General features: G+C 40.4%; 2 protein-coding genes across 3 annotated transcripts; both read right to left on the minus strand.

Annotated features, from left to right (window-relative positions):
* Window positions 1-1,018: 1,018 nt before the first annotated feature.
* Window positions 1,019-2,235, minus strand: ASCL3 (achaete-scute family bHLH transcription factor 3). Its single transcript, XM_047692848.1, has 2 exons — window positions 2,179-2,235; window positions 1,019-1,966 (listed from the first exon to the last, which is right to left on the minus strand). Exon 2 carries the CDS (start codon window positions 1,949-1,951, stop codon window positions 1,409-1,411), a length of 543 nt encoding a protein of 180 aa, XP_047548804.1. The 5' UTR covers window positions 1,952-1,966; window positions 2,179-2,235; the 3' UTR covers window positions 1,019-1,408.
* Window positions 2,236-10,144: 7,909 nt separating this feature from the next.
* Window positions 10,145-24,932, minus strand: TMEM9B (TMEM9 domain family member B). Of its 2 annotated transcripts, XM_047692635.1 has the most exons (5): window positions 24,699-24,932; window positions 22,483-22,574; window positions 18,090-18,198; window positions 15,854-15,988; window positions 10,145-11,351 (listed from the first exon to the last, which is right to left on the minus strand). In XM_047692635.1, the coding sequence occupies exons 1-5, from the start codon at window positions 24,801-24,803 to the stop codon at window positions 11,196-11,198; spliced, it is 597 nt and encodes a 198-aa protein (XP_047548591.1). In that variant the 5' UTR covers window positions 24,804-24,932; the 3' UTR covers window positions 10,145-11,195. The 2 variants fall into 2 exon arrangements, with proteins under 2 accessions (XP_047548591.1, XP_047548592.1); XM_047692636.1 differs by lacking the exons at window positions 22,483-22,574; window positions 24,699-24,932 and adding an exon at window positions 20,092-20,225.
* Window positions 24,933-27,936: the final 3,004 nt, after the last annotated feature.

The raw sequence follows: 27,936 nt of genomic DNA on the forward strand, positions 1-27,936 counted from the left end.
GCTTCCCCACTGCTGGAAGAGGTGGGAAGTCTTCATGAATCCCAGGGGAGTCCTGTGAGGGAGGCAGCTGCAGAAACTAAGGGCTAGTGATCTGCCTCCATCCTGTGCAGACAGATGTGACCCAGATAAACCGTGACAGGACTGGAATAGGAAAATAAGAACACCAAATATTTACCCACAACATCTACCTGATTTGAGGCTCTTTGCTGGGTGCAAGGAATATAGGAGGACTAAGACTGGCCCCTGTCTACAAAGAGATAGGTGTGTGAGACCGTGTGTAAAGATAGTAGGATAGGAACTGTGAGGAAATATGTGTACAAAATAAAGGAACAAGTAATGGCTGGAATGGGAAGACTTCACAGAGATGATAGTGGAGATGAATGTGCCAGTGTATGGGATGTCTTGACTGGGCTTGGCGACCGATGGGACCTGGGAGTTAAGGGAGAAGGAAGAGCTGACACTAGTCATGGGAATGGAAATAGAGACATTTTGAAGGCAGACTTCAAGATATGGGGCAGTGAGGGTCCTTCACAGGGTGAAGGACAGGTGTGGCCCCTGCACATTTTCTGGCCAGAAGAACCTATAGAATGGTGATGTTATGGATAATACAAGATTAGTAATAATAATAATAAATGGTTAGGAATACTTATGTATCAGGCAGTGTTAATACTTCTAATAAACATAGGGGGGAACAGTTGCTGTTATTATTATTCTCGTTCTGTGGATGAAGAACTGAGACATGGAAAGGAGCGACCAGAGTCATAGTTTAAACTGAGGCAGTTTAAACTGCACAGCCTTCTTAACCCCCAGATTAAGCTGCTGTGAGGAAGTCTGCCTGCAGGAAAAAGAGGACTCCAAAATAATTTCAAATGACAACAAGATTTTGTTAGCTACCTTTGCTTCAGCCCTGGGACATTTCCCATCATGATGTGGATAGGGTATAGATGTAGATATCTCTTGTCAACCCCAAATTATAATAATAAAAACTACCAGACTTTGACAAATCAAGGGCGGTTCATTGTGATCACTTAGCACGAAGTGTTTGCAAAGGGCATTACAAGCATTGATTACTCATTGATCAGATCTTACAATACTCTCGTGAGGGTTTCTCACAGCTGAGACTCTGGCCAAGTGTGTGAGAAGGGCAAGGTGAGGGGTATAGAGAATCCTGGGGACTCCTGCCCCTCTAAATTTCTTGAAAGAAATCACCAAAGCTTAAGACACATCTCTTCAATGTCCATAAGATCATGTTTAGTACATCTGAAACTCTGGCAGGAAATACCCAGCACAGGTGGACAATTGAGCTGTTATCTCCCTATGCAGAAATTACACTTAAGAAAAACTACTGAATGATGCTGTAAGAGACTCCATTTTGTGAAATTATTTGTTTCTATTCAGAAACACTGAATCAAATAATTCTAAAAATGGGGTCAGGGTGGCGGCTGGTGACTGCCATTATGGAGGAAACTTTCCCTGGGTTATTCTTTGTCTCCGCCTTATCAGGATACAGAAGAGACTGCAGGTAATTAATATACTTGATAGCAGCTCTGAGGGTTTCCACTTTGCTGAGTCGTTTCTCCAAGTACTCCTCTGGCAGATGATGTCGGAGCTGGGCATAGCCTTCATTGACACTCTTTACCCGCTGCCTTTCCCGCTCATTCCTTTTCCGGATAAAGGCCGGCCCATAGGAGTATTCACACCTTCTGTAATTTGGATAAGGCACTGGGAAGGAGAAGGGGCAGGGTTCACCATAATTTTCCATGATCAGGGAATCACTGGGAAAAGACAGCAATGGCAGGTCTTCAGAGTAAGGGGATGGCACTGGGGCATCAGGATACAGGTGGAACGTGACCATGGGGTCCAGATAGAAGGACCTGGTCAGCGGCAAGTGGGTAGGATCAGAGAAGGCAGGCAGCTTTTCTGGCAGATTCAAGTAGCTTCGATTGTCCATCGTTTCCTCCTTAGCCTGGAAACAAACCAAGTTGATTTATTTGGCCAGATCAAGAGAGAGCAGTACCGTTCACTTTCTCAGAGATCAATGTTTTAAAGCTTCTGTGCTTTAATGACTAGTTTCTGAGCTCACTTTGGAAATGATATGAGGTTACAATACGCTGTGGGTAGTAAAAGAGACGATTTCTTGATGGTACAGAGAAACAGCATTAAATAACATTGACTCACTTTGTCAATTGACTCATTAACTCCTTTCAACTCTTTCAATCCAGGTGATTACAAAGATACAGATTTAGTTGTGTAAGAGAGTCTTCCACACTCCTGAATGCTTTCTGATCCTCCTCAGATGGAAGTCTTCAACAAATGATACTATCTATCTAGAATTCAATAATGGTTTGCTGTTGATTGCTATTAATTTTGAATTATACTGATTTCACACTTAGGGGAATGACACAAAAATTTCTTTTAAAAATACATCTACTTGAGCAAAATGCATCACTTAAAGAAAAATAGTAAGTGAATAAGAGTACAGGTGGAACGCAGATAATGAAGACCATGAAAGTGCATGCAAATAATTAAAGTTTGGGAAACACTGAAATACCACAATATTCAAATACATGTTGGAAACGTTACAAAGGAGTTAATGATCATGCAACCTCACGGGGATAGCCTTCTTAAATGATACCTGATATGCCAGGGGCAAAACCAAAAATAAAAATAAGAAAGGAAACTTTGGCTCTTAAAAATGCAATTTAAGATCCTTTGAATAAGGAACTCCCTAAATAAATTAAAAACAGTCAATTTACATATTTTTACTTACACAGAACTTCAAATATATTGAATGAAGTATATCTATTTAGGGTTTTTTGTCCATTGAACATAAGGATAAAGCATGACACCCCAAGAGGTCCCACACCAAGATAGTCATTTTTTCTGAATAGGTCTTCATGCACCTCATCGATTAAACCACCATTACTTTTTGCATTTGATTATAATAATAAAACCACAACAGATTTTACAGGGATACTGCAACTCAGCTAGTTAATTGCGAGACAGGGTAATGCTGTAGGAAAAGAACAGTTTTCTTTCAGTTATAATACCCTTGAGTTTTAATCTTGGCTTTGCTCCTTTCTAGCTGTGTATCCTTAAGCAAGTTTCTTAACCTTTCTGAGCTTCACCTTTTTCCTATGATCAACTGAGGTATTATTAACTATTCTGCAGAGTGGTTAAGATCAAATGAAAAAAAAAATGTACAGGCTTTAGTTCTTTTCCTCTTTCCTTTCTTTACAGATGAATACTTGTGCAGTGTCCTTTTCTAAATTGCACCTTCCAGAAAAACCTGGTTTATATTTTCCCTAACACTGAAAAATCAAACATTGATGTATGCAAAGCATATTTGTTGAGAGAGAACCATACCTAAAACGGAAAAGCAACATGAAATCTTCCCGGGGGCCTCCAGGAAAGAGGGAAATATATCTTTCTGTTCATTCCTCAGGATGTGATTTTTCAGCATTTTTAAGAATGAGGGCTTGACCTCTATGCTTGGCATGTGTAGAGAAAAAGAGGCCATACTCCTCCCCCCAACCCTGTTTATGAGCAAAATCAGATAACATTTTCCCTTGCTTCTCTACCTGAGCACAGCAACAACCTGCAGCCCCACTACGTAATGTGTGGAGCAGCCTCTAAGCCCCAGAATTCAAGCACGATGAAGTGTATTACTTTAAAGGAAAGTATGAAAAAGCCTATCCTATCTAGTATGGCTGCTGAAAGACAAAAATGAAAGGAGTAAAAAAATACCAGGCAAAGCTCTTCCTCATAGGGGTTTGGGGATGGGGGTGGGGTAGGGTGGGGAATGAGATAAATGTGAAATGTGCAATTAAAAATCAAAACAGGGGCACCTGGGTGTCTCAGTCAGTTAAGCATCTGCCTTCAGCTTAGGTTATAATCCCAGAGTCCTGGGACGGAGTCCCATGGTGGCTGCTTCTCCCCTTCCCCCTGCTCTTCTTCCCTCTCTTCTTTCAAATAAATAAAATCATTTAAAAAACAAACAAACAAACAAAAAAAAACAAAGATCTGGGCACCTGGGTGGCTCAGTGGGTTAAAGCCTCTGCCTTCGGCTCGGGTCATGATCCCAGGGTCCTCGGATCGAGCCCCACGTCGGGCTCTCTGCTCAGCAGGGAGCCTGCTTCCTCCTCTCTCTCTGCCTGCCTCTCTGCCTACTTGTGATCTCTGTCTGTCAAATAAATGAATAAAATCTTAAAAAAAAATAAAGATCAAAACGAAGGAACAAGAAAGGAAAGATTCCAAATTACTGACCAAATGGCCTAAAATAATTAAAACAAAAATCTCTAGAAGATTAAAAACTAGCCAAGATTCTGTCAAAAATAAAAAGTTGTTGAGAGAAAAGTTAGGAAATTCCCAAGGCAGGAATTCCAGGCATTAAGACATCAAGAACAGGTATAGCAGAAGCTACAAATTGATGGCACAATGGGCATGGAGCCTGTATTTCTACATTTCTGAGAACAGCAGAGCCTGATTTCTGCCTATGGTGTTTAACAAGCCAGACCTGGCACAACAGAGTATCAAAATGCAAAGCAGATGTCAGCAAAGCCAATCACACACAAGAGTTCTTTGGGTATAGTTTTATCCTGACAGATCATTTTAATGTCTTAAACCTTGATCCAGATGAAATCTGAGTAATATACATATAGGCCACAGGTACTTAAAAGTTTCTAGGCTTTAAGAAGGCTATGCATAATTCTTGGGGGAAAAAAAGCTTAGTGTCTCTGTAGACACACCGATGAGAAGCTTTTTTTTATTGAGCATTTCCCAAAAGTTCACCAATCAGTGTAGTAGCATTTAAATACGATCGTCTTTTATCCAAAGAAGAACATTTAATCACAACACAACAGAGTGATAGCATGAAAAAGGCAGTAAAGAAGAGAATCAAGATAGGAAGCCCAGTGGAGGATGGGAGTGTTTGTAGAGATTGAATACAAGTTTTTAAAAGAAAGCAACACAGACTATTGGTGCTGGGACTTGGCAGCTCCAGATACATGCAAAGCTAACAAATGCACCTATCCTGGAAAAATCTTGGATTTCTGTTTTCTGGGAAATAAATGATGAGGCCTTAAAGATAAAATCCTAAGATTCCGGTAGTGCTGCTGAGCATAAGAACCTCAACTTTCCAAAGATATTAAAAATATTTAGCATGCAAAAACCACAAAGCTACAACTGCACATATAATTGCTTCATGGAATGTTAGGGATGGCAGGAATCTTAGAAATCCTCTTAACCAATCCCTCATACGCTGTGAGTTGGCTAAGCTTGCAGAGCACGCAGCTGAGCAGGGGTCAGAACCTAGGACTCCTGATCTCCAAACCAAACACTACCCACGTTTCCAGATGATCTAATCACCAGCAAAATCCGGACCCTTTAACATGTGGACATAGGTGATAGTTTAAGACAATGGAATATTCAGCTCATAAAATTCATCATGTATCAACTGTGCCTGGGAATTTTCTTAAAGGCCATGTTCCTATTCTCCCCCTGTGGGCTACTCTGAAGAAGAGTCTCTTACCTGTTTTGTCGCTAAGATGCTGTATTTTGGGCTGTGTCAGACTTAACGTGATTTATAGGTGATCATTTAGTAACTATATGCAAAGTAGCTTACAGTTAAACAGAACTGCTTAGTTCTGGTTTAGCTATTTTTTCTACCTAATATGTAGGTATGACAACACATAACAATACTAAGTAGAAAGGTTTGCTTACAAAACTAGACTCTTGTAACAAATTCTTTTGTAAAAAGAATGCCTTCCCATAGATCCTATTTATATGATTTTCTATCAAAATTATTTATGGAAAATCTCTGTAAGTAAGAGTCTCATAATGTTGATCAATATTCTTTTAAATAGAAATTAAGGCCATAACCAGGAAGGTCAATATGAACCTAAATTTTATTAACATACTTTTAAAATTTATTTTCCTCTATTTAGACTTTATATTTTAGGGTAATTTTAAATGCACAGCTAAATGAAGCAGAAAGCACAAAGAGGGGGCACCTGGGTGGCTCAGTGGGTTAAGCCTCTGCCTTCAGCTCAGGTCATGGTCCCAGGGTCTCATGGTCCTGGGATTGAGCCCCGCATGGGGCTCTCTGCTCAGCAGGGAGTATGCTTCCCCATCTCTCTCTGCCTGCCTCTTGGCCTACTTGTGATCTCTCTCTCTCTCTATCAAATAAATAAACAAAATCTTAAAAAAAAAAAAGGCACAAAGAGATCCCATATATACCTTCCCTTATGTATGTATGTCCTCCCCCACTACCAACATCTCCCCCCAGTTCTCCATTGTATATTTTTACAACTGATGAGCAAATATTGATGCATCATCACTCAAAGTCCGTACTTTACTGTAGGGTTCACTTTTGGTGTTGTACATTCTATGGGCTTTAACAAATGCATAATGACAGGTAGCCACCATTATAGTATCATACAGAATAGTTTTACTACTCCAAATAGCCTTTGTGCTCCACCTTTTCATCCATCCCTGCTCCCAATACAAGACAACCACTGATTTTTTTTTTTTACTGCCTCCTTGGTTTTGCCTTTACCAGAATGTCAGAGTTGGAATCACGCGGTATGTAGCCTTTTCAGATTGGCTTCTTGCTTAGTAATATACATTTAAAGTTCCTCCATATATTTTTATGGCTTGATAACTCATTTCTTTTTAATAATGAATAATATTCCATTGTCTGGATGTATCCATTCACCTACTGAAAGACAGCTTGGTTCCTTCCAAGTTTGGGCAATTACGGATAAAGCTGCTATAACCATCCATGTGCAGGTTTTTGTGTAGACATAAGATTTCAACTTATTTAGGTAAATTCCGAGAGTGTGATTACTGGATCATATAAGTTCAGGTTTAGTTTTGTTAAGAAACTGCCAGACTGTTTTCCAAAGTGGCTGTACCGTTTTGTATTCCCACCAGCAATGAATGAGAGTTCCTGTTGCTCCACACCCACACCAGCATTTGGTGTTGTTAGTGTTCTGAATTTTGGCTCTTCTAATTGGTGTGTGGTATCTCATTGTTAGGTGTGGTGTGTGGTATCTCATTGTTGTTTTAATTTGTAAGTCCCTAAGGACATGATGTGGAACATCTTTTCATATGTTTATTATCCTCTATCTTCTTTGGTGAGGTGTCAGTTCAGGTGTTTGGCCCATTTATAGTCAGGTTGTCTTATTGTTGAGTTTTTTGTTTTTTGAAGATTTTATTTATTTATTTGACAGAGAGAGAGAGAGATCACAAGTAGGCAGAGAGGCAGGCAGGCTCCCCGCCTAGCAGAGAGCCCGACACAGGGCTCGATCCCAAGACCCTGAGATCATGACCCAAGCCCAAGGCAGAGGCTCAACCCACTGAGCCACCCAGGTGCCCCTTATTGTTGAGTTTTAAGAGTTATTGGTATATTTTGGATAATAGGACTTTTTCAGATATGTCTTTTGCAAATATTTTCTCTCAGTCTGTGGCTTGTCTTCTCATTTTTTTCACATTCTTTCACAGTACAAGTTTTAATTGCAATAAACTCCAACTTATCATTATTCCTTTCTTTCATGATTCATGTTTTTTGTCTTTGATCTAAAAGATTATCACCAAATCAAAGGTCATCTATGTTATCTTCTAGGAGTTTTAGTTTTATGTCTTTCATTTAGGTCTATAATTCATTTTGAGTTAATTTTTTGAAGGGTGTTAAGGTCTGTGCCTTGTTTTTTTTTTTTGTTTTTTTTTTTTGTTTTTTTTTTGTTTTTTTAATGTGGATGTATAGTGGTTCCAGCACCATCTGTTGAAAATGCTTTTCTTGGGACACCAGGGTGGCTGCAGTTAAGTGTCTGCCTTTGGTTCAGGTCATGATCCCAGGGTCCTGGAATCGAGTCCCACATCATGCTACCTGCTGAGCAGGAAGTCTACTTCTCCTTCTGGCTCTGCCTCTCTCCAGTGCTTATTCTCTCTCTCTATCAAATAAATAAATAAAATAAACTCTAAAAAAAAAAAAAGAAAAGGCTTTTCTCCATTGTATTGCCTTTGTTCCTTTGTCAAAGATCAGTTGGCTACATTTGTATGGGTCTATTTCTGGGCCCTCTGTTCTGTTTACCTGTCTATTCTTTTTTTTTTTTTTTTAAGATTTTATTTATTTGACAGACAAAGATCACAAGTAGGCAGAGAGGCAGGCAGAGAGAGAGGAGGAAGCAGGCTCCCTGGCTGAGCAGAGAGCCCGATGCAGGGCTCAATCCCAGGACCCTGGGATCATGACCTGAGCTGAAGGCAGAGGCTTTAACCCACTGAACCACCCAGGCGCCCCTACCTGTCTATTCTTTAGTCAATATCACACTGACACCCACTTGATTACTGTAGTTTTATAGTTAAGTCTTGGAGTTAGCATCAGTCCTCCAACCTTGTTCTCTTCCATTAATACTCTGTTGGCTTTTCTGGGTCTTTTGCCTCTTTGTATAAGCTTCAGAATCAGTTTGTTGATATCTACAAGACAACTTGCTGAGATTTTGGCTGGGATTGTGTTGAATCTATAGATCATTAGAAAGAACTAAGATCTTGTTAATATTGAGCCGTCCTATCCAAGGATAGGGAATCTCTCTCCATTTATTTAGTTCTTTGATTTCTTTCATCAGTTTTGTAGTTTTCCTCATGTATATTTTTTTAGATTTAATACCTTTTTCATTCTGGGAGTGCTAATGTAAAAGGTACTATGTTTCTAACTTCCCTTGTTCATCGATAGTATATAGGAAAGCAATTGACCTCTGTATATTAACCTTCCATCTTGCAACCTTTTTATAATCACTTAGTTCCAGGAGTTTTAGGGTTTTGTCAATTCTTTAGGATTTTCTATGTAAACAATCATGTCATCTGTAAACAAGATAGTTTTATTTCTTCATTCCCAATCTGCATACCTTTTATTTCCTTTTCTTATTATTGTATTAGCTAAAATTTGCAGTTTGATGTTGAAAAGAAGGTGATGAGAGAGGGTGTCCTTGCCTTATTCCTCATCTTAACAGGAAAGTTTTTGTTTCTATTAAGTGTGATGTTAGCTATAGGTTTCTGTAGATATTCTTTATAAAGTTAAAGGATTTCTCCTCTATTCTTAGTTTACTGAGTTTTGGGGTTTTTTTTGTTTTTAATCATAAATGGGTGTTGGATTGTGTCAAATGCTTTTTTTTTTTTTGCACCTATTAATAGAATCATGTCATTTTTCTTCTTTAGCCTGTTGCTGTGATAGATTTAATTGATTTTTGAATGTTCACTTAGACTTAAATACCTGAGATAAATTCCACTTGGTTGGTAGTTGAACTTACTTACATCTTTTAATACTAACAATAAAATCTGGATGCCTGGGTGGCTCAGTCAGTTAAGCATCTGCTGGGGGTTAAGGTCATGATCCCAGGGTCCTGGGAATCCTTGCTCAGCAGGGAGCCTGCTTCCACCTCTGCCTGCTTTTCTCCCTGCTTGTGCTCACCCTCTTGTCTCTCTAGCAAATAAATAAATATTTTTTAAAAATCTGTTTAAAAAAAAACACTAACAATAAAATCAGTAATTTCAGGTTTGGTTTGTTGGTTTAAATTTTTTTTTTTTTACTAACCAAAAAACCTATTAAGAACTCCTTAAACCGGGGCGCCTGGGTGGCTCAGTGGGTTAAGCCGCTGCCTTCGGCTCAGGTCATGATCTCAGGGTCCTGGGATTGAGTCCCGAATCGCGCTCTCTGCTCAGCAGGGAGCCTGCTTCCCTCTCTCTCTCTCTCTGCCTGCCTCTCCATCTACTTGTGATCTCTCTCTGTCAAAAAAAAAAAAAAAAAAAAGAACTCCTTAAACCTCAACCTTACTAATTTAATGTGATTTATTTATAACTTTTTGCCAAGAATTTCTTTGAATAAGCCATCCTTCATGCATTTTTTTCTTCATGAATTTTAATCTCTCAGTTCATCAAAATAATACTTGTATACTTTCAGAGCCCCATCTAAGTACCATACATTTCTACTTTCTTCCTTTTTCTCCACATGCACATGCACACTCATATAATTTAGTACCGATATTTTATGATGAAACACTGTTATAAAACAGTAGTCTCATAACAGGGTACCAAATGTCTTTGTATCTTTGAGTTTATTATACAGCAAAAAGGAGGAGAGAAACACTGGTGTTTTAAAAATTATTTTTATTGTTACATTCCAAAGAGGACATAGGAGGAAAAAAGCCAGTTATCCAATAACTGTTATACCTCTCAGAGAGAGGCACCCAGAAAGGAACTCCAGTCTTAGTTCAAAGCTGCACACACTAGAGCTCAAACAGCTGCCTCCCCACCTGACCGGAAACGTTGACAAATGTGTGTATGTCACCAATCCAGAGATGCTTGGGGTTCAAAGAAAATTCCTTTATTGCAAGTGTCCAAGCTCTTAGGATTCATCCTTAGAGACACTAGAAGATGAGAAAGACCACACACACACTGGACTATGTTTAGTCAGTAGAGTAAACCAGCAAATTGCCAGTTTGTTCTAGGATGCATTGCATCAGACATCACAGTACATGAAGAAAATATGCATTTTATGAAGAGCCACCAGGTAGTTCAGATCCACTTTACCATGAAGTGCAGTCACAGGCCAACCAGATACCTAGATAATATAGTCAGTGCAAAATTCAAATGGGTAAGTCAGGGCTTTGATGAGGCTGGCTACACTGCAAAATAGAAATGAAACTTGAAAATAGAATGTTGAATCTATTTACAAAAGCTTGTTTGGTAAAGTGACTTGAGGAAAGTTATGTTAACCACTTCCCAGCATCCCTGCCCTCCCCTGCCAGAAAGAAAAACAAACAAACAAATAAACAACAACAAAAAAAACACCTGAAAATTATCTTGAAAACCAAGTTAAAACTGTGTGATGAAATAGAGAGTGCTTGTTCCAGGTAAAGGACTTCAAGATAATTTATAGGCAGGCTTATTTTTATTAGTAAAAGTCACAAATAGGAAGAAGGTTAATTGGCCGACATTGAGGTGTGTGCTCTTAAAAATGTCTGTATTAATACGTTAACAAGAAAAGAAAATACCAAGCACATTTTTGTTTCCAATTCTGAATTTCCCAGCAAGAGTTAGTGAACTCAACAGGGTAGTAAAACAAAACCCAGGAAAACTCAGTCTATTTTTTTCAGTTGTCTGCCTCATTTCTTTCTAAACACCTTCAATTTGATTTCCAGTTAGCTGAGGACAACATGACGGTCAAAGACGGATTTTCGCTGCTCTTGAACTTGAAGCTTCCAGCGCTGCTGTGCATACTCTACCTTATTCAGTACATTGGCTCGACTGCGGGAGCGGGCCAGCACGTCGTGAGCATTTGCAAAAGGCTGGTGGTCCTGCAAGTCCAGGAATGGTGAACATCAGAGATGGCATTATCAGGGTACAACACACACAAAAGGGCAATTATCCAGCCAGAGATAGGGGCAGCTAGATTTTACAAACAGACCATCTCTTGGGCCAAGGACTCCCAGGCACTCAAGTGCCAGAAGTAGAATGAACTCAACTACAGAAATGGGTGGTTCAAGTAGCTTGAGTGATGAGAAGGTATTTGTGAAATGTTTCCATGAGTCATCATTTCCAAAGACATTTCCCATAAGAAGCAAGCACCAAGACAAAGACAGTGGTCATTTATGTTAAAGACCAGCCTTCCCTGACAGGTAGGGGAAAGAAAATCTACTTTCATGTTAAAATTCACATGTTACAGATATGGAAAGTAGAGCTTTTCCTTGCTGTATTCAATACTATATAGCTAATCTGGCAGAGGAAAGACTTGTCTTTTAATTTCCTGACTCCCGTTATATTAGAATTGTTACTTGTCAGCTTAGGGCCAGCCACATTCACCACTGGGAGATGGGTCTGATCTTGACTGGTTTTAATATTTCCCTGCACCTTTAACACACACACTAAATGGACTGGTTTCCAAAATCCTTTACATTTCCCTCTCCTCCAATCTGTAATGAAGAGACGCAACTCAAGAGCTACAATCACCCTCTATTACCAAGGACAGTAAGGATTTATTACTTGAGCATTTTTATTAGATGAACACCTGAATCTTTCACTGCTGAGCACTCAGGGGCTTCCATGTGAGTTGCTGCCTTAAGAAAGAGGATATTGAAGGGTTACCCAAAACCAACCTATCCTGGTCAAAGTAAACCAATGCCACTGATGTTTGTAGTCATGACACAGGAAACCACCATGCTAATCTATCTATGAAAGAGATATAAACACAGCTGCCTAAATGACAAAAAGCATTCAATACTAATTTATTGCTTTTGTTTACCCTTTCCTTGATCTCTTTTTCCTGGACCCTGTGTTAGCAAAGCTTCTAAATGTTCCAAAATAGGATCCAAGTCAACAAGTTGTACCTCTTACATTAAACCTTGCCTCAAAGAAAGAAATATTATTTTGCATGCATGTTTGCCAAAGCTCTATTATACATCCAAGGCAGGAGTCAGCATGTCTGTAGAAAGCTATGCACAACCACATAACTATATATACAACTTTAACTCATGGAACTACAACGCCTGGTTGTCTTTCACTTATACAATGTCTACATTTCAAAGACTTCAAAAAGTTTTCTATAAGGAATCTTTCCCTGCCTTCTTTACTGAAATTTCCTCAACTTTTCCCTTAATTTAGGTAACAACTGTTACAAGACAGGGAAAGAGGAAGACCCATTTTTAAAAATTTTAACCTTACAAATGAAGATAGTAAAAACAATTTCATAAAGTTCAAAATGTTTCAAAGATTTAAGAAAATAAAAGTCAGGAATGAGGGAGGCTAAAGTTGTTGGATTACTTGATTTCCCATAAGGAAATAAACCGATCCGAGGTCATCTAACAAATGAACACAAGACTTAGCTCACCTCACCTTGACTTGGTGTCATATCATCTCAACACACTGATTTTGTTTAAGAAGATTAAAATGACTCTATGGGAATACAGTGCTTCAATGAACTTGTATATAAAATAGTATTACCATTAGTTTGTTTTGACATAAACAAGACTGGGAAGAAGGATGTACTTTAACAGGAGAGCAGCTCTCAATTTCATAGACCTGTTGCCTACCCTTCAAGGTAGAGGGAGAAAAACTTTCCTAACGAACAAATTTAAAGGACTAAACAAACTGGTTAATCCTTTTGGTCCATTTTCCATCTATCAGAACAAGAATGAACTAGCTGCTCGTGGTCATGGGTGCTAGAAGAATGCAAATAGAGATTTACCCTTTTTATATGTTTGTTCTTTTTACACCTGATAAAATTACAATAAACACAAAACATGTTTTAATGCAATGCTTTGATAATAGCAATGATGTGTCATGGATACATGATAGGATAAATATTGTGACTACTTGCAGTGAGTTTCTTAACTATTTGTGCTACCTCTCACTTGATTTATTTTTTTATTTTATTTTATTTTTTTAAGATTTTATTTATTTATTTGACAGAGAGATCACAAGCAGGCAGAGAGGCAGGCAGAGAGAGAGGAGGAAGCAGGCTCCCTGCTGAGCAGAGAGCCCGATGCGGGGCTCGATCCCAGGACTCTGAGATCATGACCTGAGCCGAAGGCAGCGGCTTAACCCACTGAGCCACCCAGGTGCCCCTCTCACTTGATTTAAAATGCTCTACAGTGAACAAAAATGAAAGAATGTAACTGAGAATTTAACAAAGACATTTTTAAAAGCAGATAAACAGTCAAGAATTCTCATGTTAAGATAAGCAACAACTGTAGGAATTTAAATTTAACTTTTTTTGTACAGAGTTGTTACCAGAAATTCACAGCTAGAGGTTAGAAAACCTCTCTCTGCCCAGAATCAATTCAATAGATAGCCCAGAGTCAGGACTCTCAGAGATAATGTTTTCAGTTAATATATACACAGAATCGATTACTGATGAACAAAATGGTTAGTAAGCACATGACCCCACCAATCAAATGTCTTTCCTACATGTTTTCATCTACATATTTGTGCACACATTTCTTTTATGTTCTATGTGCACTACATTAATATTATTTCTAAAATCAGGAACCAAATATTTAATACTGTAAAGGATATAGTTTAAGTCAGACTTTCTATCTATCCATATGCCTATTAAGAAATAGTTTATGTGGCTTTTGATACATAACATTTTCATATGTTAGTTCTCAACTGGGGGTGATTTTGTTCCCCAGGGACATTTGGCAATATCTGTGGACACTTCTGATTATCATGATTGGGATGACAGGGGTAACTGGCATCAGGTGGGTAGAGGTCAGGGATGCTGCTCAGTATCTTACAATGAACAGGAAACCCCCCACAACAAAGAATTATCCAACCTAAAATGTCAGTGTTGTTGAGGCTGAGAAAAATCTGTCATATGTGAATGAGAAGTGACATGAGAACAGTTTTGGAGACTCTAATGCTTCTGGTACACAACCTCCTGTCCTTCTAGCTCTCTTTCCCTATTTGTCCCATATGCTTAGTTTTTGACCACAACAGATCTCCAGTCTTGACCTTTCTCCCAGCCTATCAATAATCCCCTCCTGGAATTCTTCAAAAACAAATCGGCATTTCTTACACGATTAAAAATAAAATGTGGAAACATACTATAATTAGTCATTTCTTTCACATGTCTGTTTCTGTTTTGTTCATCTCCCTATTCCTAGTTCCTAGCAGAGGACCTGATACAGGTCCAACTCATTATGTGTTGGTCGAACTCATAAGGAAGCAAGGAAAAAAGAGGCAAGCAGAAATGTATCTTTATAAGTTCTTGACAAAACATAAATCAAATCTTGCCTGAATAAGATGAGTATTCATAACTGATATTTGTATGATAACAATATATTGATCAAAAAGCAGGCTCTGTTTGTAGTAATAACTCAAGCCATCCAGTGAGAATTCCCTCTTCCCATCTTTTCTCAACAGGTCCACAAGCCATTCCAAGATAAAAGAACTTTTGACTATAGTAAGCAAGTGTTCACCCTGGGTTTAGCTTTTAGAATTGGTTCTTGAAACTCTTGAATTTTATCAATTTTAAGGAACGTAGGCCAATAAAGTAATCCAAAATAAAAAGTAATTTCTAAAAATAATTATATATATAGAATAATAAAATACTGGAAAATTTGAAAATAGGCCCAAAGAGGTTAATGATAAAACAACAGAATTCTAAGCTATACTGAATAACAACTTTGTGGACTATGTCAATTACCAGACATCTTTTTTTTTAAATTACCAGACATTTTTGAATGAAGTAATGTTAATACAAAAAGGAAACCCTAAAACAATTTACACACTGATTAAACCAATTATATGTATAAATAGAAATGTGTTTTTAAGAAAAGAAGAGAAGCGGGAATGATGGTTTTATTTTTCTCTAGAGATCGCAGATTTTTTTAAGGAGGAGAAAAGAAATATAAAACATCAGCAGGTTATCAAGCTGCACTTCATTAAGAAAAGAACACTGTCTTCATGCTTCCCTTCACTAAAGCCTCTTTGCCTTCTATATATTTGGTCATGTTGCCAGGAACAGTATCCAGGCAGGAGCTTGGGGAGAAATCTATCTCAGAAGCTTTTCTCAGTGTAAACATGGAAAGGCAATGAAAATTGTGCCCTTGATACTAAAGGGCAAAGCCTTATACAGCACAGTCACCAAGGATCATCAATTTAGACTGCCATATTGATGGCTATCCAGAGCAATTTCCTCATGAAGAGACATACTAAAATTAGAACAGTCCTTAGCTTCCCTAGTTGAAGATCTGCCCTAGCACAGAAACATCTATATGTAACTATTTTTCACTTGCTCTTTATATCGGATGGTGACAGAGATTGGCCATACACCAGCTGAGGCATGCCAAGTACTTACCCCAACATCGTCATCGCTCTGTATCAATTGTGAGTGTCCAAATAGGCGTCTCTTTAGTATGGGCTCAACCAGGGTAAGGTACACCATGTACAGAAGCAGAAGGCCCAAAATGGAGAGATAAATTATAATGGTAACCTGAAGGAAGTTGAAAGTAAGTTACATCTCTATTCAAGCCAAGAAATCAGAATTTTGTGTAATAATAGTGAAACCACAGTGAAGACTGATTTTTCTGCTAAGCATATAGGATTTCTATACAAACCAGATTCCAACATAAACTCAACTCTTCACCAAAATATTATTTAAAGAAAAAGAGAAAAGAGAGCATTTTGTCTTTGGGATCTTATTATGAGTCTTTAAAACTCCATCTTCACCTACTGCAAATCATTTGTCACCACTACTCACACACCAGTTTTCTTTTTTGACCTGAATACAGTGTCCTAGATTCAGCAGCATGGTGTTTAGATATCTTAAAAGAACCCTAACAAAACAACAAAAAAAAGAACCCTAACACCCTAACAAAAAATGTAATTCAGATGAATTTCCACAGAATACTCTTAAAGATTAATTTAGATATACAAAAACACATTTCAGGCCAGTGATTTTCCTGAGATCTTAATCTGTATGCTGTGAAGAAGTACAGTGTGACACCTTTCTCCCCCCATTTCTAGGATGGCTATAACTAAAGATAGTACCAAATGTTAGCAAGGATGTGGCAAACTGAATCCTCACACATTGTTGGTGGGAATGTAAAATGGAACAACCATTTCAGAAGACAATCTGGCAATCTCTTAAAAGGTTAAAATAAACTTACCTCTCTAAGGAATCTACCTGACAGGGAAACATATATCCACACAAAGATATGTGCACAGATATTTATGACAGCATTATTCCTAATAGTAAAAATCTGGAAATAACCCAAATGTCTATCAACTGATGAATGGATAATGAAAATGTTATATTCATATAATAAAATGATATTCAGTAACAGAAAGGAATTAAATACTGATAACTTGCTACAACATGGATAAACCTCAAAAACATTATGCTAACCAAAAAGAACCAGTCACAGAAGACTGCATGTTGTATGAGTCTATTTACATGAAATATTCAGATCTGTAGAGACACAAGGCAGAATAGTGACTGTCTAAGGCTAGGGGAGGAAATGAGATTAACTGTAAATGGGCATAAGGGATCTTTTTGGGGTGACGGGAATGTCTTAAATTTCCTAAAATTTATTCAATTGTACACTTACAATGAGTGACTTTTAGAGTCTATAAATTACACATCAAAAACTTAGCTGAAAAATAAAAAAGTACAGTGAGGATTTCTCTACAGGACAGCACCCTGCTGGAGCAGGAATTCTCCCACAGAAATCTTTGTTACAGCTAACCACCCGATTCCCCACAGGCCTTTTCTCAGGGGGAAATGAATGGGAAGCTCCATATAAAAATATTGGGGAGAAGAACTGTTAGTCACCAAAATAAAGTAATTGAATCCATTAGAGGTACAAATGGTGACGAGAGTGATCTACATTCTATTTCCTAAAAATAAAGAAAGGAAATCTTAGAATCCAGAAATAATATTTCTAGAATAGTCCATATATATATATATATATATATATATATATATATATATATATTTATTCATTCCCACCTCCATCCCCTGCCAAGGGTTGAGAGGACAGGAAGAAAAGGGCTTAGTCATGCTGTGCTCTCACCAGCTTCTGGCATATGTGGCTCATAGAAAAGCTGGGATATCTTTCAGGATATGCTAATTACACGCAGGGCACTTTGTGCCATTTCACATATCACATCCACGTAATATGTCCTAAGCAATCGACAGAGCATCTCAATGAGGCAGGCAAAGAAAAGACCCACGGTTCCTATGGGGCTGGTATTGGGGATAAGGAAGGAAGGGGTTAGTGGATGGTGGGGATGAAAGGGAAGAACAGTGATTGAGTGAATGAAATAGAATTCAGATGTCCAATGGGGCGCCTGGGTGGCTCAGTGGGTTAAAGCCTCTGCCTTCGGCTCAGGTCATGATCTCAGGGTCCTGGGATCGAGCCCCGCATCGGGCTCTCTGCTCAGCAGTGAGCCTGCTTCCCCCTCTTTCTGCCTGCCTCTCTGCCCACTTGTGATCTCTCTCTCTCTCTCTCTCTGTCAAATAAATAAATAAAATCTTTAAAAAAAAAAAAAAACTATTCCAGAAGCAGATGAGATGAAATTTTTTTATTTACCTTGATCGTAACAGAGCTTCTTTCCTCATATTTGCATTCACAGCGTAGACAGTATGCTTCTACATCAGGCCCGCGCACGGGCATGGGATCCACAACATGAAGGCAATCGCTGAAAAAATGAGGATAGAATATTGTTTGGCCTACCTGGATTTTCTACTTATATTGATCAAAACTTTCATGAGATCCAGAATAATCACTGAACTTAAGAATTTAAGGAACAAATAATAAGGGAAGTGAAATCATTTGCTCCCTCAGTGTTAACAATTTGGTGAGATTTAACAGTCTAAGAACCAAAAAGACACATATGTAGTAGCTATTTCCAAAAGTGCTGCTGTTAACAGTTACAAAATGCACCTGAAAAATCTCAGATGGGTTCAAAACCTACTTAGCACATCAAGTTATATTTAGACTTGTTCATTTACCAAGAAAAAATTGCTTTAAATGATTTAAAGTATCTTGGGGCATTGCTCAAATATAAGATTATCTCTTTTATGAATTAACATCAATCTTAACTGCCACAGAGTGGTATATGCCTGGCTAATCACACTGAACAGTTGCTAAATTCTGAAACTCTGGAAACAGGTCAAAAGTGCAATAAGAAACAATTACTTTTTTAAAAAAATTATCTTTCTAAATGAGCAAAAGCCTATTGAAAACATGGAGAAATAGGATTATGACAACAAAAATATTTAAAAATGAAAACTGATTACCCAGAAGAAGTATATAAAAAATAATAGAAGGCTAACTGTTTTTGTTGTTGGATGTTCTTTATTTTTTCCCCATTTTCTAGGCCACTTATTTATGGCTTATGAAAAAAGCAACTCTATAAAAAAAAATCTCCCCCCCCAAATCTTTTCCCAGAAACCTGCCAATTCTAGGAAATAATTAAATTATTAATTTCCCCAACTATTAAGAGCCTATTACTCTGTTCACTTTCAGCAAAAATAGGCAAAACTCTCCTGTCCCGTCAACTGCTGGGGTAATTTTCTTTTGTCATCTCTCCCTCGGGCACTTCTGACTGTCTGAAGAACCATGATAGGATCCTGTCTCATTCCCCACATCTTTCTTAGGGGCACCCAATGCTCTAAGCTACATCTTTCCCTCTGCCTGGCAAAATTTACTTTTTCATGTCCTGCTCCTTCTGAGCCATGGTATAAGAGAGAAAACCCAAAATGGCATAAATGATAAAAATTCAATCAGTTATCCCTAACAGGTAATTTGATTTTAACAAAGATACTAATGAAAAAATAAGCCTCAACTGGTAGTATGTAAGGTTCCACACTCACACCATACAAGTTTGTTTTATCTGTTCCAAGCATATAACAAAACCAGAAATGTATCCCACTTGATACAGGCATGAAATGGACAGAGGAAGCTAAATCCCATTCAATCACAGAGGTCATCCAGGCCAACACTTCCAGAGAAGCCACCTGCACAGGGTCACAGAGTAGATTAGAAGCTAAAAAGACCAGAACCCAGGGTTCCTACCACCTAGGTTGGCTCTCCTGTAGCTCTCTGAACCTCAGGAAAATAAGACTTACCTCCTAGTTTCCCATTTCAGCTTCAGAGCCTCCATAATAATACCTAGGAATTACTTGGGGGAACTAAGTGTTGAGTATTGAGTGTTTCTTTTTAAGTACAGATATAGTTTAATAACAAGGAGATACTGAGCCCTGTGCAAAAGTTGTGTACTGTGGGAGAGGAAGGTTGGTTCTGGCTGGCTAGTCAAAAACACAGAACCTAGACACAGAATTCAACCACTCTGAAAACTAGGCAACACCTCCCCCTAGTGCCAAAACAAGGTTATCATCAGCTAACGTCACACTCCAAACACAAACCACAGAACTCAAACTTTCCTTCTGTCAGACAGCATAAGTCAATAAAGAATTAAAGCTAAAAATGGGAGAAAATGGAAGCCAGAAGGTAAAACTGTATCTAGGACCAAACAGGTATCGGAGGCTTTGTAAAGTCATAACACCCTGATTGATCATAACCTGCTTACCCTTCTGAAACCAGTTAACAGCTGAGAACTTATCTCCAGTAAAAGGCTGAGCTGCAGGAAGGAAGCAAGGGAGAGGGGAAAGAAAAAATCGCAAAGTTGTTTCAACTGTTTCTTTTCAAAGCTCCCTATTTTGACCAAAAGCCAGAGTGAATGCCATATGGTTCCGTCTGAATCTGGAATTATAAAAAGTCAGTGAAAAGATTAGCGCTAAATACTTGAACAGTGAATTCACCTGCCACTCAAATAATAGACATCACATTCTATTCCTGATAATAGATTAAACTAATTATAAGTGCTCAGTGTATTTGGAAAATGTATAGGAATAACTTAAAAACTTATATGAGCTTTCTTGTATCATAAAAGTAACTTGATGATATAAAATCTATAAGAATATAGTTAAATCACTTTTTAAAAAATATTTTATTTATGTATTTGAGAGAGAGACAGAGCATGAAGGAGGGAAGGTTAGAAGGAGAAGCAGACTCCCTGTTGAGCAGGGAGCCCAATGTGGGACTTGATCCTGGGACTCCAGGATCATGACCTGAGTCAAAGGCAGTTGCTTAACCAACTGAGCCACCCAGGCGCCCTAAATCACTTTTTAATGTGAGACAATTTAAAGTGGAGCACAGAAGTTCAGAAGAAGTTTTCAAGAATACGCTTATCTAATATCAGATTGAACTATATATATACCATTGGAAGAACAGAAAATGGCATCAGAAAAAAGAAACATGCTCAAAAAAAAAGAAAAGAAAAGAAAAGAAAAGAAACATGCTCAAAGGCTGCCTTTTCTTTTTCAAGGTCAACCTGAAATATTGTAACCAAATGAATTTAATCTTGCTTTCAAAGTTTTGCTGATTATTTAGCTATGAAATCGGGTACATGTAAAATTTCCAAGCACTAGGAGCTATTTTTCTTATATGCCTACCCCAGCAATATTCTATCATGTTTACAAACCATAAAACATCGCAATAACATGAGAAGGAGCCCATCCATTTTGCTACAAAACAACTGCTTCGGTGCCCCTGGGTGGCTCAGTGGGTTAAGCCTCTGCCTTCTGCCTAGGTCATGATCTCAGGGTCCTGGGATCGAGCCCTGCATCAGGCTCTCTGCTCAGCAAGGAGTCTGCTTCCTCCTCTCTCTCTCTCTGCCTACTTGTGATCTCTCTGTCAAATAAATAAATAAAATCTTAAAAAAAAACTGCTTCCCAATCATTTTATGCTGTATGTAGAAAAGCTATCATTTGTAAGATCCATAAATAGAGAAGGCTGCTGGTGACTAGTGAGTCAAGATCCCAGTCATCACAGGCCTGCTTGATACTCCAAGGGCTGAGGGAGCAACTTCTTGATATAGGTAAATCCACAGCACACCAACAGGGAAACGATGATATACGTGGCTCATTCCCATTCCTTCCTGAGCCTTTTGAATTTTTTTTTTTTTTTTAAAGATTTTACTTATTTTTTGAGAGAGAGAGAGACAGCGAGAGAGGGAAAACAAGCAGGGGGAGTGGGAGAGGGAGCAGCATGCTCCCTGCTGGGCAGGGAGCCTGATGTGGTTCTTGATGTGGGGTTTGATGTGGAGCTTGATCCCATCCTGACCTGAGCTGAAGGCAGGCGCTTCATGATTGAGCCACCCAGATGCCCCTCCTTTTGACACTTTTAAACATAGTCTCCTATATTTGACAATATATCATTAAAACCTACAAGTTGTGCAAAGTATAACCCAGATAAAGGAGGCTTGCTTACCTTCCACAGAAAAGCAAGAGAGACTAAAATTTAAGAGGGCACAGGAAGAGAGCTATGGCCAGTGTAGGTGCCACAAACTCAGCTCCTTCCATTACAAAACCCTCCCTACTTGGGGCTTAGTGTTTTGGCTATATTCCTTTATGTTTATGTCACATACTCAGTGCCTTACTCTCGCTTTTTCAAATAGAAGTGGAATTTGACACACTTAAAAAGAAATACAGGTGACCCTTGAACAACAGGCTGAAATGCATGGGTCCACTTGTATGCAAATTTTTTCAGTAGATACAGTACAGTACTGCAGATGTATTTTCTCTTCCCTATGATTGTCTTAGTAACATTTAATCCAGTTTACTTTATTGTAAGAGTATAGTATATAATGCATATAACATGTAAAATGTGTGTGAATCAACTGCTTGTTTTATTGGTAAGGCTTCTGGTCAACAGTAGGCTATTAGGAGCTAAGTTTTGGGGGAGTCAAAAGTTACTTGCAGATTTTTGACTGTGTCAGGTTCAGCACACCTGAGCCCCATGTTGTTCAAGGGTCAATTGTATTTAAAAAGGAAACAATACATTGGATGAACATTCTGGGCTAACAAAGACAATCACAAAAAGAAATCTGACAGGCAATTCAGTAATCTAGAATACTTACCAATCTTTTTGGGATATGTTCTTATTATAAATATGCCCAGAATTATCTTTATAGGGCGGACAGATACATTTACATCGGACATCCTCGAAATTCTGCAACAAAAATGGAAACTTAGTATAGCTTGTTAACAGGTTAGCAACAATATTTTAAAAAACTGCACCATATACATTTTGCTAAGCATCCGCTGTCAAATATTCTAAAACAATTCATTTTGACAGACAGAAATTTATAAAAGCCACAGTTTCTTTTTGGTAATGCTAATGAATCTGCATACATATTACATAAAATTATTTTGAAATAATACCTGTACGTGATCTGTGATTTATTAATGACATTTGTAGGTCACGTGACAGTCCAACTGTGCTAATGTTATCACCAGCTACCTGCCAGTAAAAAGACACAGTAGACAAATAACTGTGCCTGCAAATAAGAATCTGATTACAAAAGGATGAGGAATAATCAAACTACAAATTACTCTCAAAACAAGTCACAATTCTAATCACAATCGTTTCACCCTTCGGTAGAATGGCACTAATATGGACAAAGGGGGTCCTACCAGAACTCTACAGAAGGGTGAAATTGTAGAGGCATTCAGCTATATTTAGAAAGGAAGTACACAAGGGAAGTAGCTGAAGTCTGAGATCAGTTTGGCCTACTCTTCCCAGGAAACTTTGCTTCTAATCCCTGGTAGACAGAGAGGATAAGTACTGATAAAGCAAGTTTCAAGACGTGGAGAAAGAGGTGACTAAACATAACAGTACAGGGACTAGGAGAAGCTTCATCAGCAAAGGGGAATTTATCTGAGAAGGCAAATGGCTCATTAGTCCCCAGAGGACAAGGCCTACTGTTCCTATATATGGTGCTATGTCTGGCAGAGCTGTTGACAACGCATTCATTCAGCCACCACTTAGTGAGCATTTGTTCAGTGCTAGACCTTGTGCTCAATGAAGTGGATTCAGATAAGTGTAAGACATGGTCACTGCCAGTAATGAGGACACACCCTAGTAATGGAGACTGTCAGATAAATACATCATTACGATACACTCTTAAAGTGATGACAGGAGATATGCAGAGGATGCCAGTAATGTTTTGAAAGACAGGATACTTGCTGTTGTCCCTATTGCTGGTGGGAGGTAGGAAAGATTTCTAAAAGAACTCCTGATCAAACCCCCCCCCATCTGTCCCCATTTAACCTGTCTTTCCCAGCCCCTGTATTTAAAGATATTCTTGATTAAAGCTCCTATTCTTAAAAGATGCAAATTTCATTGTTTTCCCATCATATTAATGTGAATTCCTTCTGTTTTCCCCAGTAAGGAACTAGCACATCAAGAAGGAAGAACAAATGTGTACCAGGGCAGAGCAGGTCTGGAGGGTAGGAGCATGAAGCAGACTAAGAGTAGCATGAAGAGGCATGAGAAGGGCCCAGAAATGGAGCAGGGGGAAAGGCTACAACATTACCTGCCTTGCAGTTTGGACCCTTCCTTCTCCACTAAAATACCAGAAGAAAGAAGGCAAAAAGGGGGCCAAGAGATCCTGGAGGGAGTTAGGTCGGAATATCAGGCTGGCGAGACTTTGTGTAGGTCCTATTGGCAAGGAAGTCTGCCAGGAGAGGCAAGTTCCTACATTGGGAAGGGAACTGGTTCAGGGATGAGTTGAAATGAGTTAGTTCCTAACCGGGAAGATCTCCGTGAGTTGGGGGCTTCTAGTAATTTTGATTTAGGCAACGGGGGCGGGGCAGGAAGAGGGCTGTCTGTGAGGCAGGTGGAGGACGGTGGTAGACTTAAGGAGCTTAAGGGTGGAAAGTTAAAGGCTCTCAGAGTTGGAAAGGTTGTAAAGTTTGAGGTGGGTGCTGTCGGGGCTGGGAAGGGAAATGGCTAGGAGGTGGAGGATTTGCGTCCCCGCTGTGGGCACTGTGAAGACTGGGTGGAGCTGGGGACGGGGGCGGGGTATCCGGCGGGAAAGAGGGGAGTAGTGTCAGGGGTACGGGTGGCAGTGGGGGCAGTGACTCTCACAATGTCAGGGCTGGAGGGCTAGAGTGCTAGCAGGCAGTTTGGTGCTGTCAGGCAGTATGGGGGTGTTGCAAGGGCTGTGAAGCTAGGGGTCGGGCCGGCAGGGTTGGGAGAGGAATGGGTAGGGAGCAGGTTGACAGACTCAGTTTCCGCAGGGCCGGAGGAGGGGAGGAGCTCCGGTCTGGAGCGAAGGCTGGGCGGACTCACCTTGGCGGCGTCTGACAGCTGCACCAGCAGCAGCACTGAGAGTGCCAGGCAGGACAGGCTGAGCAAGGAGCCAAGCCGAAGGAAGCCTCCCCACAAGGTCGCCATCGCTGCCAGGCCCAGCGGTTCCCACAGCCCGGAGCCCCCGAGACCTGCTCCCGGCTGGGGCTCCGGCTCGGGCTCCGGATCCGGCTCGGGCTCCTCCGCCCGCACTTCCGTCTGGGCCTTGGCGTCACCGACCGCGCCGGGTCAGCTACAAAAAGCATCCGCCCCGGAAACGGTTCCGGGTGCGCAGGGCCCGGAGGCTGCGCTGTGCCCGCGCCTATCCGGCGTACACTCCGGCAAGGAAAACGAAGGGGGCGCCTCTAGCCGGGCAGCCTCGGCCCAGCAGAGCTTTGAAGCGCGAGGCTGTCTTTCTTGGGCGCAGAAGCAGCGGAGGCTGTGGACCGCCAGTGCCCTGGGAAGTCCTCTCGCCCAGGGAGACCCCCAGCAAACACGGGATCTCAGAAGCGAGCCTCCCAACGACCCCTGCGAGGCTGGAGCCGTTCGTCGCCAGACCCCTGAGGGTGGAGGGAGCCCAAGCCCCAGGGATCGCTGGAGAGTGCGGCATATCCTACCGGCGCAGCGGGGGCGGGTGGTAGGCGTGGAGACGCTCCTATGGGACCGACTGGCCGAGCCTTCTCTTCCCAGCAAGCCAACCCCCAACCAGAGGGTCGGGGTCCTTTCGGGCACGTTGGGTACTAACCCGCCGCCCGCACGCACGCGCTTCCCGGACGCAGGTTTCTAACAATCTCTGCTTTCGCGGCCCTGGCTTCTGTTTAGGTCTCCCGGCTTGCGTCGCGGTAAGTGCTGACGGCTTAGGCCCAGCCTGCTGCAGGAACGGGGCCGCAGCGGCGCGAATGGGCTGGGCCGGGCCAGGTCTGGCCAGGCTTCGGAAGGTGTGGAGTTGGCGAACACCCGCCCCCGCCCCCAGTAGCCTCCTCCGCCCGGGAATCCTGAAGGTGGGGAATTGCGACGCTACCATCCTCTTCTGGGTGGCTGACCTCTAAGTCAGAGTTGGGGGTAGCGCTGACCGGTCTTCCTAGTGTGGGTCATCCTCTGCAGGTAATTTAAGAGAACCCTGGAGATGGCACAGTGTCTCCAATTAAAATATTTTTCAGTGAGTGGAGATAGTGTGGAGAGGGATAGTAGAAAGGATACAGAGCTCATCACCACCGCTACAGATTTGCTGGATGACCTTGGGCAAAACACTTACCTTTTCTGGGCCTCTGGTTCTTGGTTCACTCTGAGTAGATGAACTCATCTATGGATTTCAAATTCTCGCATGGAATACCCATGTTTCTTTATTTAAACAATAGCAGTTAAAGGTAGTTCTTTTCCTAGTTTGTGGAAATGTTTTAATTAGAAAATTTTTTGATATTTTTCTCCCGTATGACTCTCCTTTACTTAAAAAAAATATATATATTTTACGTAGGCTCCGTATCTAGCATACGGAACCCAAGGGCTGGAACTCAGGATCCTGAGATCTAGAGTGGCGTGCTCTAGGACAGAGCCAGTAAGGTGCCCCTCCCATGTGATTATTGTTGATACCAGAATCTAACACAGTGCGTTTGATACTGTGCCAAATTCATTTAGCCCCTTTCAATCTCAAGTAGCAAATGGTGCCTTGTCCCTGTTGGAACAGAGGGGTAGGACTGGATGCCCTTTCATCATAGCCCCTCCAGGCTGCTCTGTGAAGGTACTGTCCCATTAGTGAAATGTTAAGTCTTTTTTGTGGGTGTTCTGCTGGCCAGGGAACAACCTTGGAGACACTTGGGGTTAAATGTGTCTATGAGGCACTGTGGATCTGTGATTGCTAATCCCAATCTGTGATTGGGATCAATTTAGGGTTGTCTACGTCTGACAGTTAAATGGAGTGCTCACTCTAGCTAAAACCTTACAGGCCTTTTCTTCAAAATTGTTCTCTCAGGGACTTGGTGTACAGAGGCTTAAAGTAAATACATGGTGATGCCTCTGTCTGATGGGCCTTAACTGTTTAGTGAAGAATTACCAAGTACACTCATGGAAGCAGAATTTTAGTTAAACTGTTCAGTACAATAGCCACTAGCCACATGTGGTAATTGAGCACTTGAGATGTGGCTAGTCAGAATTGAGTAAGTGTAAAATATACACTGGATTTCAAAGACTTAGTAAAAAAACAAACAAACAAAAGATATCTCAGTATTTTGAAGGTTGAAATATTTTAAATATATTGGATTAAAAGATTTATTAAAATAGTTTCATTTGGGGGTGCCTGGGTGGCTCAGTGGGTTAAAGCCTCTGCCTTCAGCTCAGGTCATGGTCTCAGGGTCCTGGGATCAAGGGCTCTCTGCTCAGCAGGGAGCCTGCTTCCTCCCTCTCTCTCTGCCTGCTTCTCTGCCTACTTGTGATCTCTGTCTGTCCAATAAATAAATAAAATCTTTTTAAAAAATAGTTTCATTTGTTTCTTTTCACTTCTTAAATGTGGATACTAGAGAATGTAATATTTATGTTAGGCATCACTGTCCTAGAATATAGACTATGGCTACCATGAGTGGAGTGTGCCTGGCTGGAGACTGAAAGAAAACTCAGGCTTCGGTAAGGAGAAGGGTGACTGGGAGGAACTGGCACAGCCAGAGCCAAGGGTATGGGGGAGGTATATATACACCAAGAAAATGAAAGTAATTTTAGGTGATGGAATAGAAATAAAGAGGCTCCAAAAAATAAAAGAAAAGGGAAGAGGTTAGTTCCTCTTGTTCTGCCCTGCTCACACCTAAATAACACTTTTCCCTAAGGTCAGGGGTCTTCTAAGCTAGAAAGACTAACCTAAGTGCAATATAAACTATGTCTTCACGTCTGCCTCTATATTCCCATCCTCCACCCAAATACAGTAAGCTTTTTCAGGGCAGGAGCCTTGCCTTTTATCTTTGTACCTGGAAACTGGGATATTGTAAAAACTGATCAATGTTTGTGGGGACCCAGAAAAGAGAAAAGGTGAATGGGAGGGGCTTACAGGGTCTTGTCAAAGAACCAGGTTCCTACATGGTTCCTTTTCTGGCCATGAGAAGGTAATGCTGAGCCCAAAGAACTAAGGATGGGCTCTGAGATACCAGAGTAGGCAGGAGAGGAGAGAGTTCTGACCTAGAGTCTTCCTAGATCTTTAGGCCACATCAGAGTTCTTTTTACAGGCAAGGTGGACTTAGCACCCAATCTTCCCTTAGTA

Source organism: Lutra lutra, chromosome 10, assembly GCF_902655055.1.
Source record: "Lutra lutra chromosome 10, mLutLut1.2, whole genome shotgun sequence".
NCBI lineage: Eukaryota > Metazoa > Chordata > Mammalia > Carnivora > Mustelidae > Lutra > Lutra lutra.

Excerpts from the sequence above, each read along its gene's own strand:
- ASCL3 (XM_047692848.1), bottom strand. The coding sequence starts at position 1,951 with ATGGACAATCGAAGCTACTTGAATCTGCCAGAAAAGCTGCCTGCCTTC.
- TMEM9B (XM_047692635.1), bottom strand. The coding sequence starts at position 24,803 with ATGGCGACCTTGTGGGGAGGCTTCCTTCGGCTTGGCTCCTTGCTCAGC. Across the intron at positions 18,199-22,482 it reads AACATATCCCAAAAAGATTG|CGATTGCCTTCATGTTGTGG; the intron begins GTAAGTATTCTA and ends TCATTTTTTCAG. Across the intron at positions 15,989-18,089 it reads GAAGCTCTGTTACGATCAAG|GTTACCATTATAATTTATCT; the intron begins GTAAATAAAAAA and ends AACTTCCTTCAG.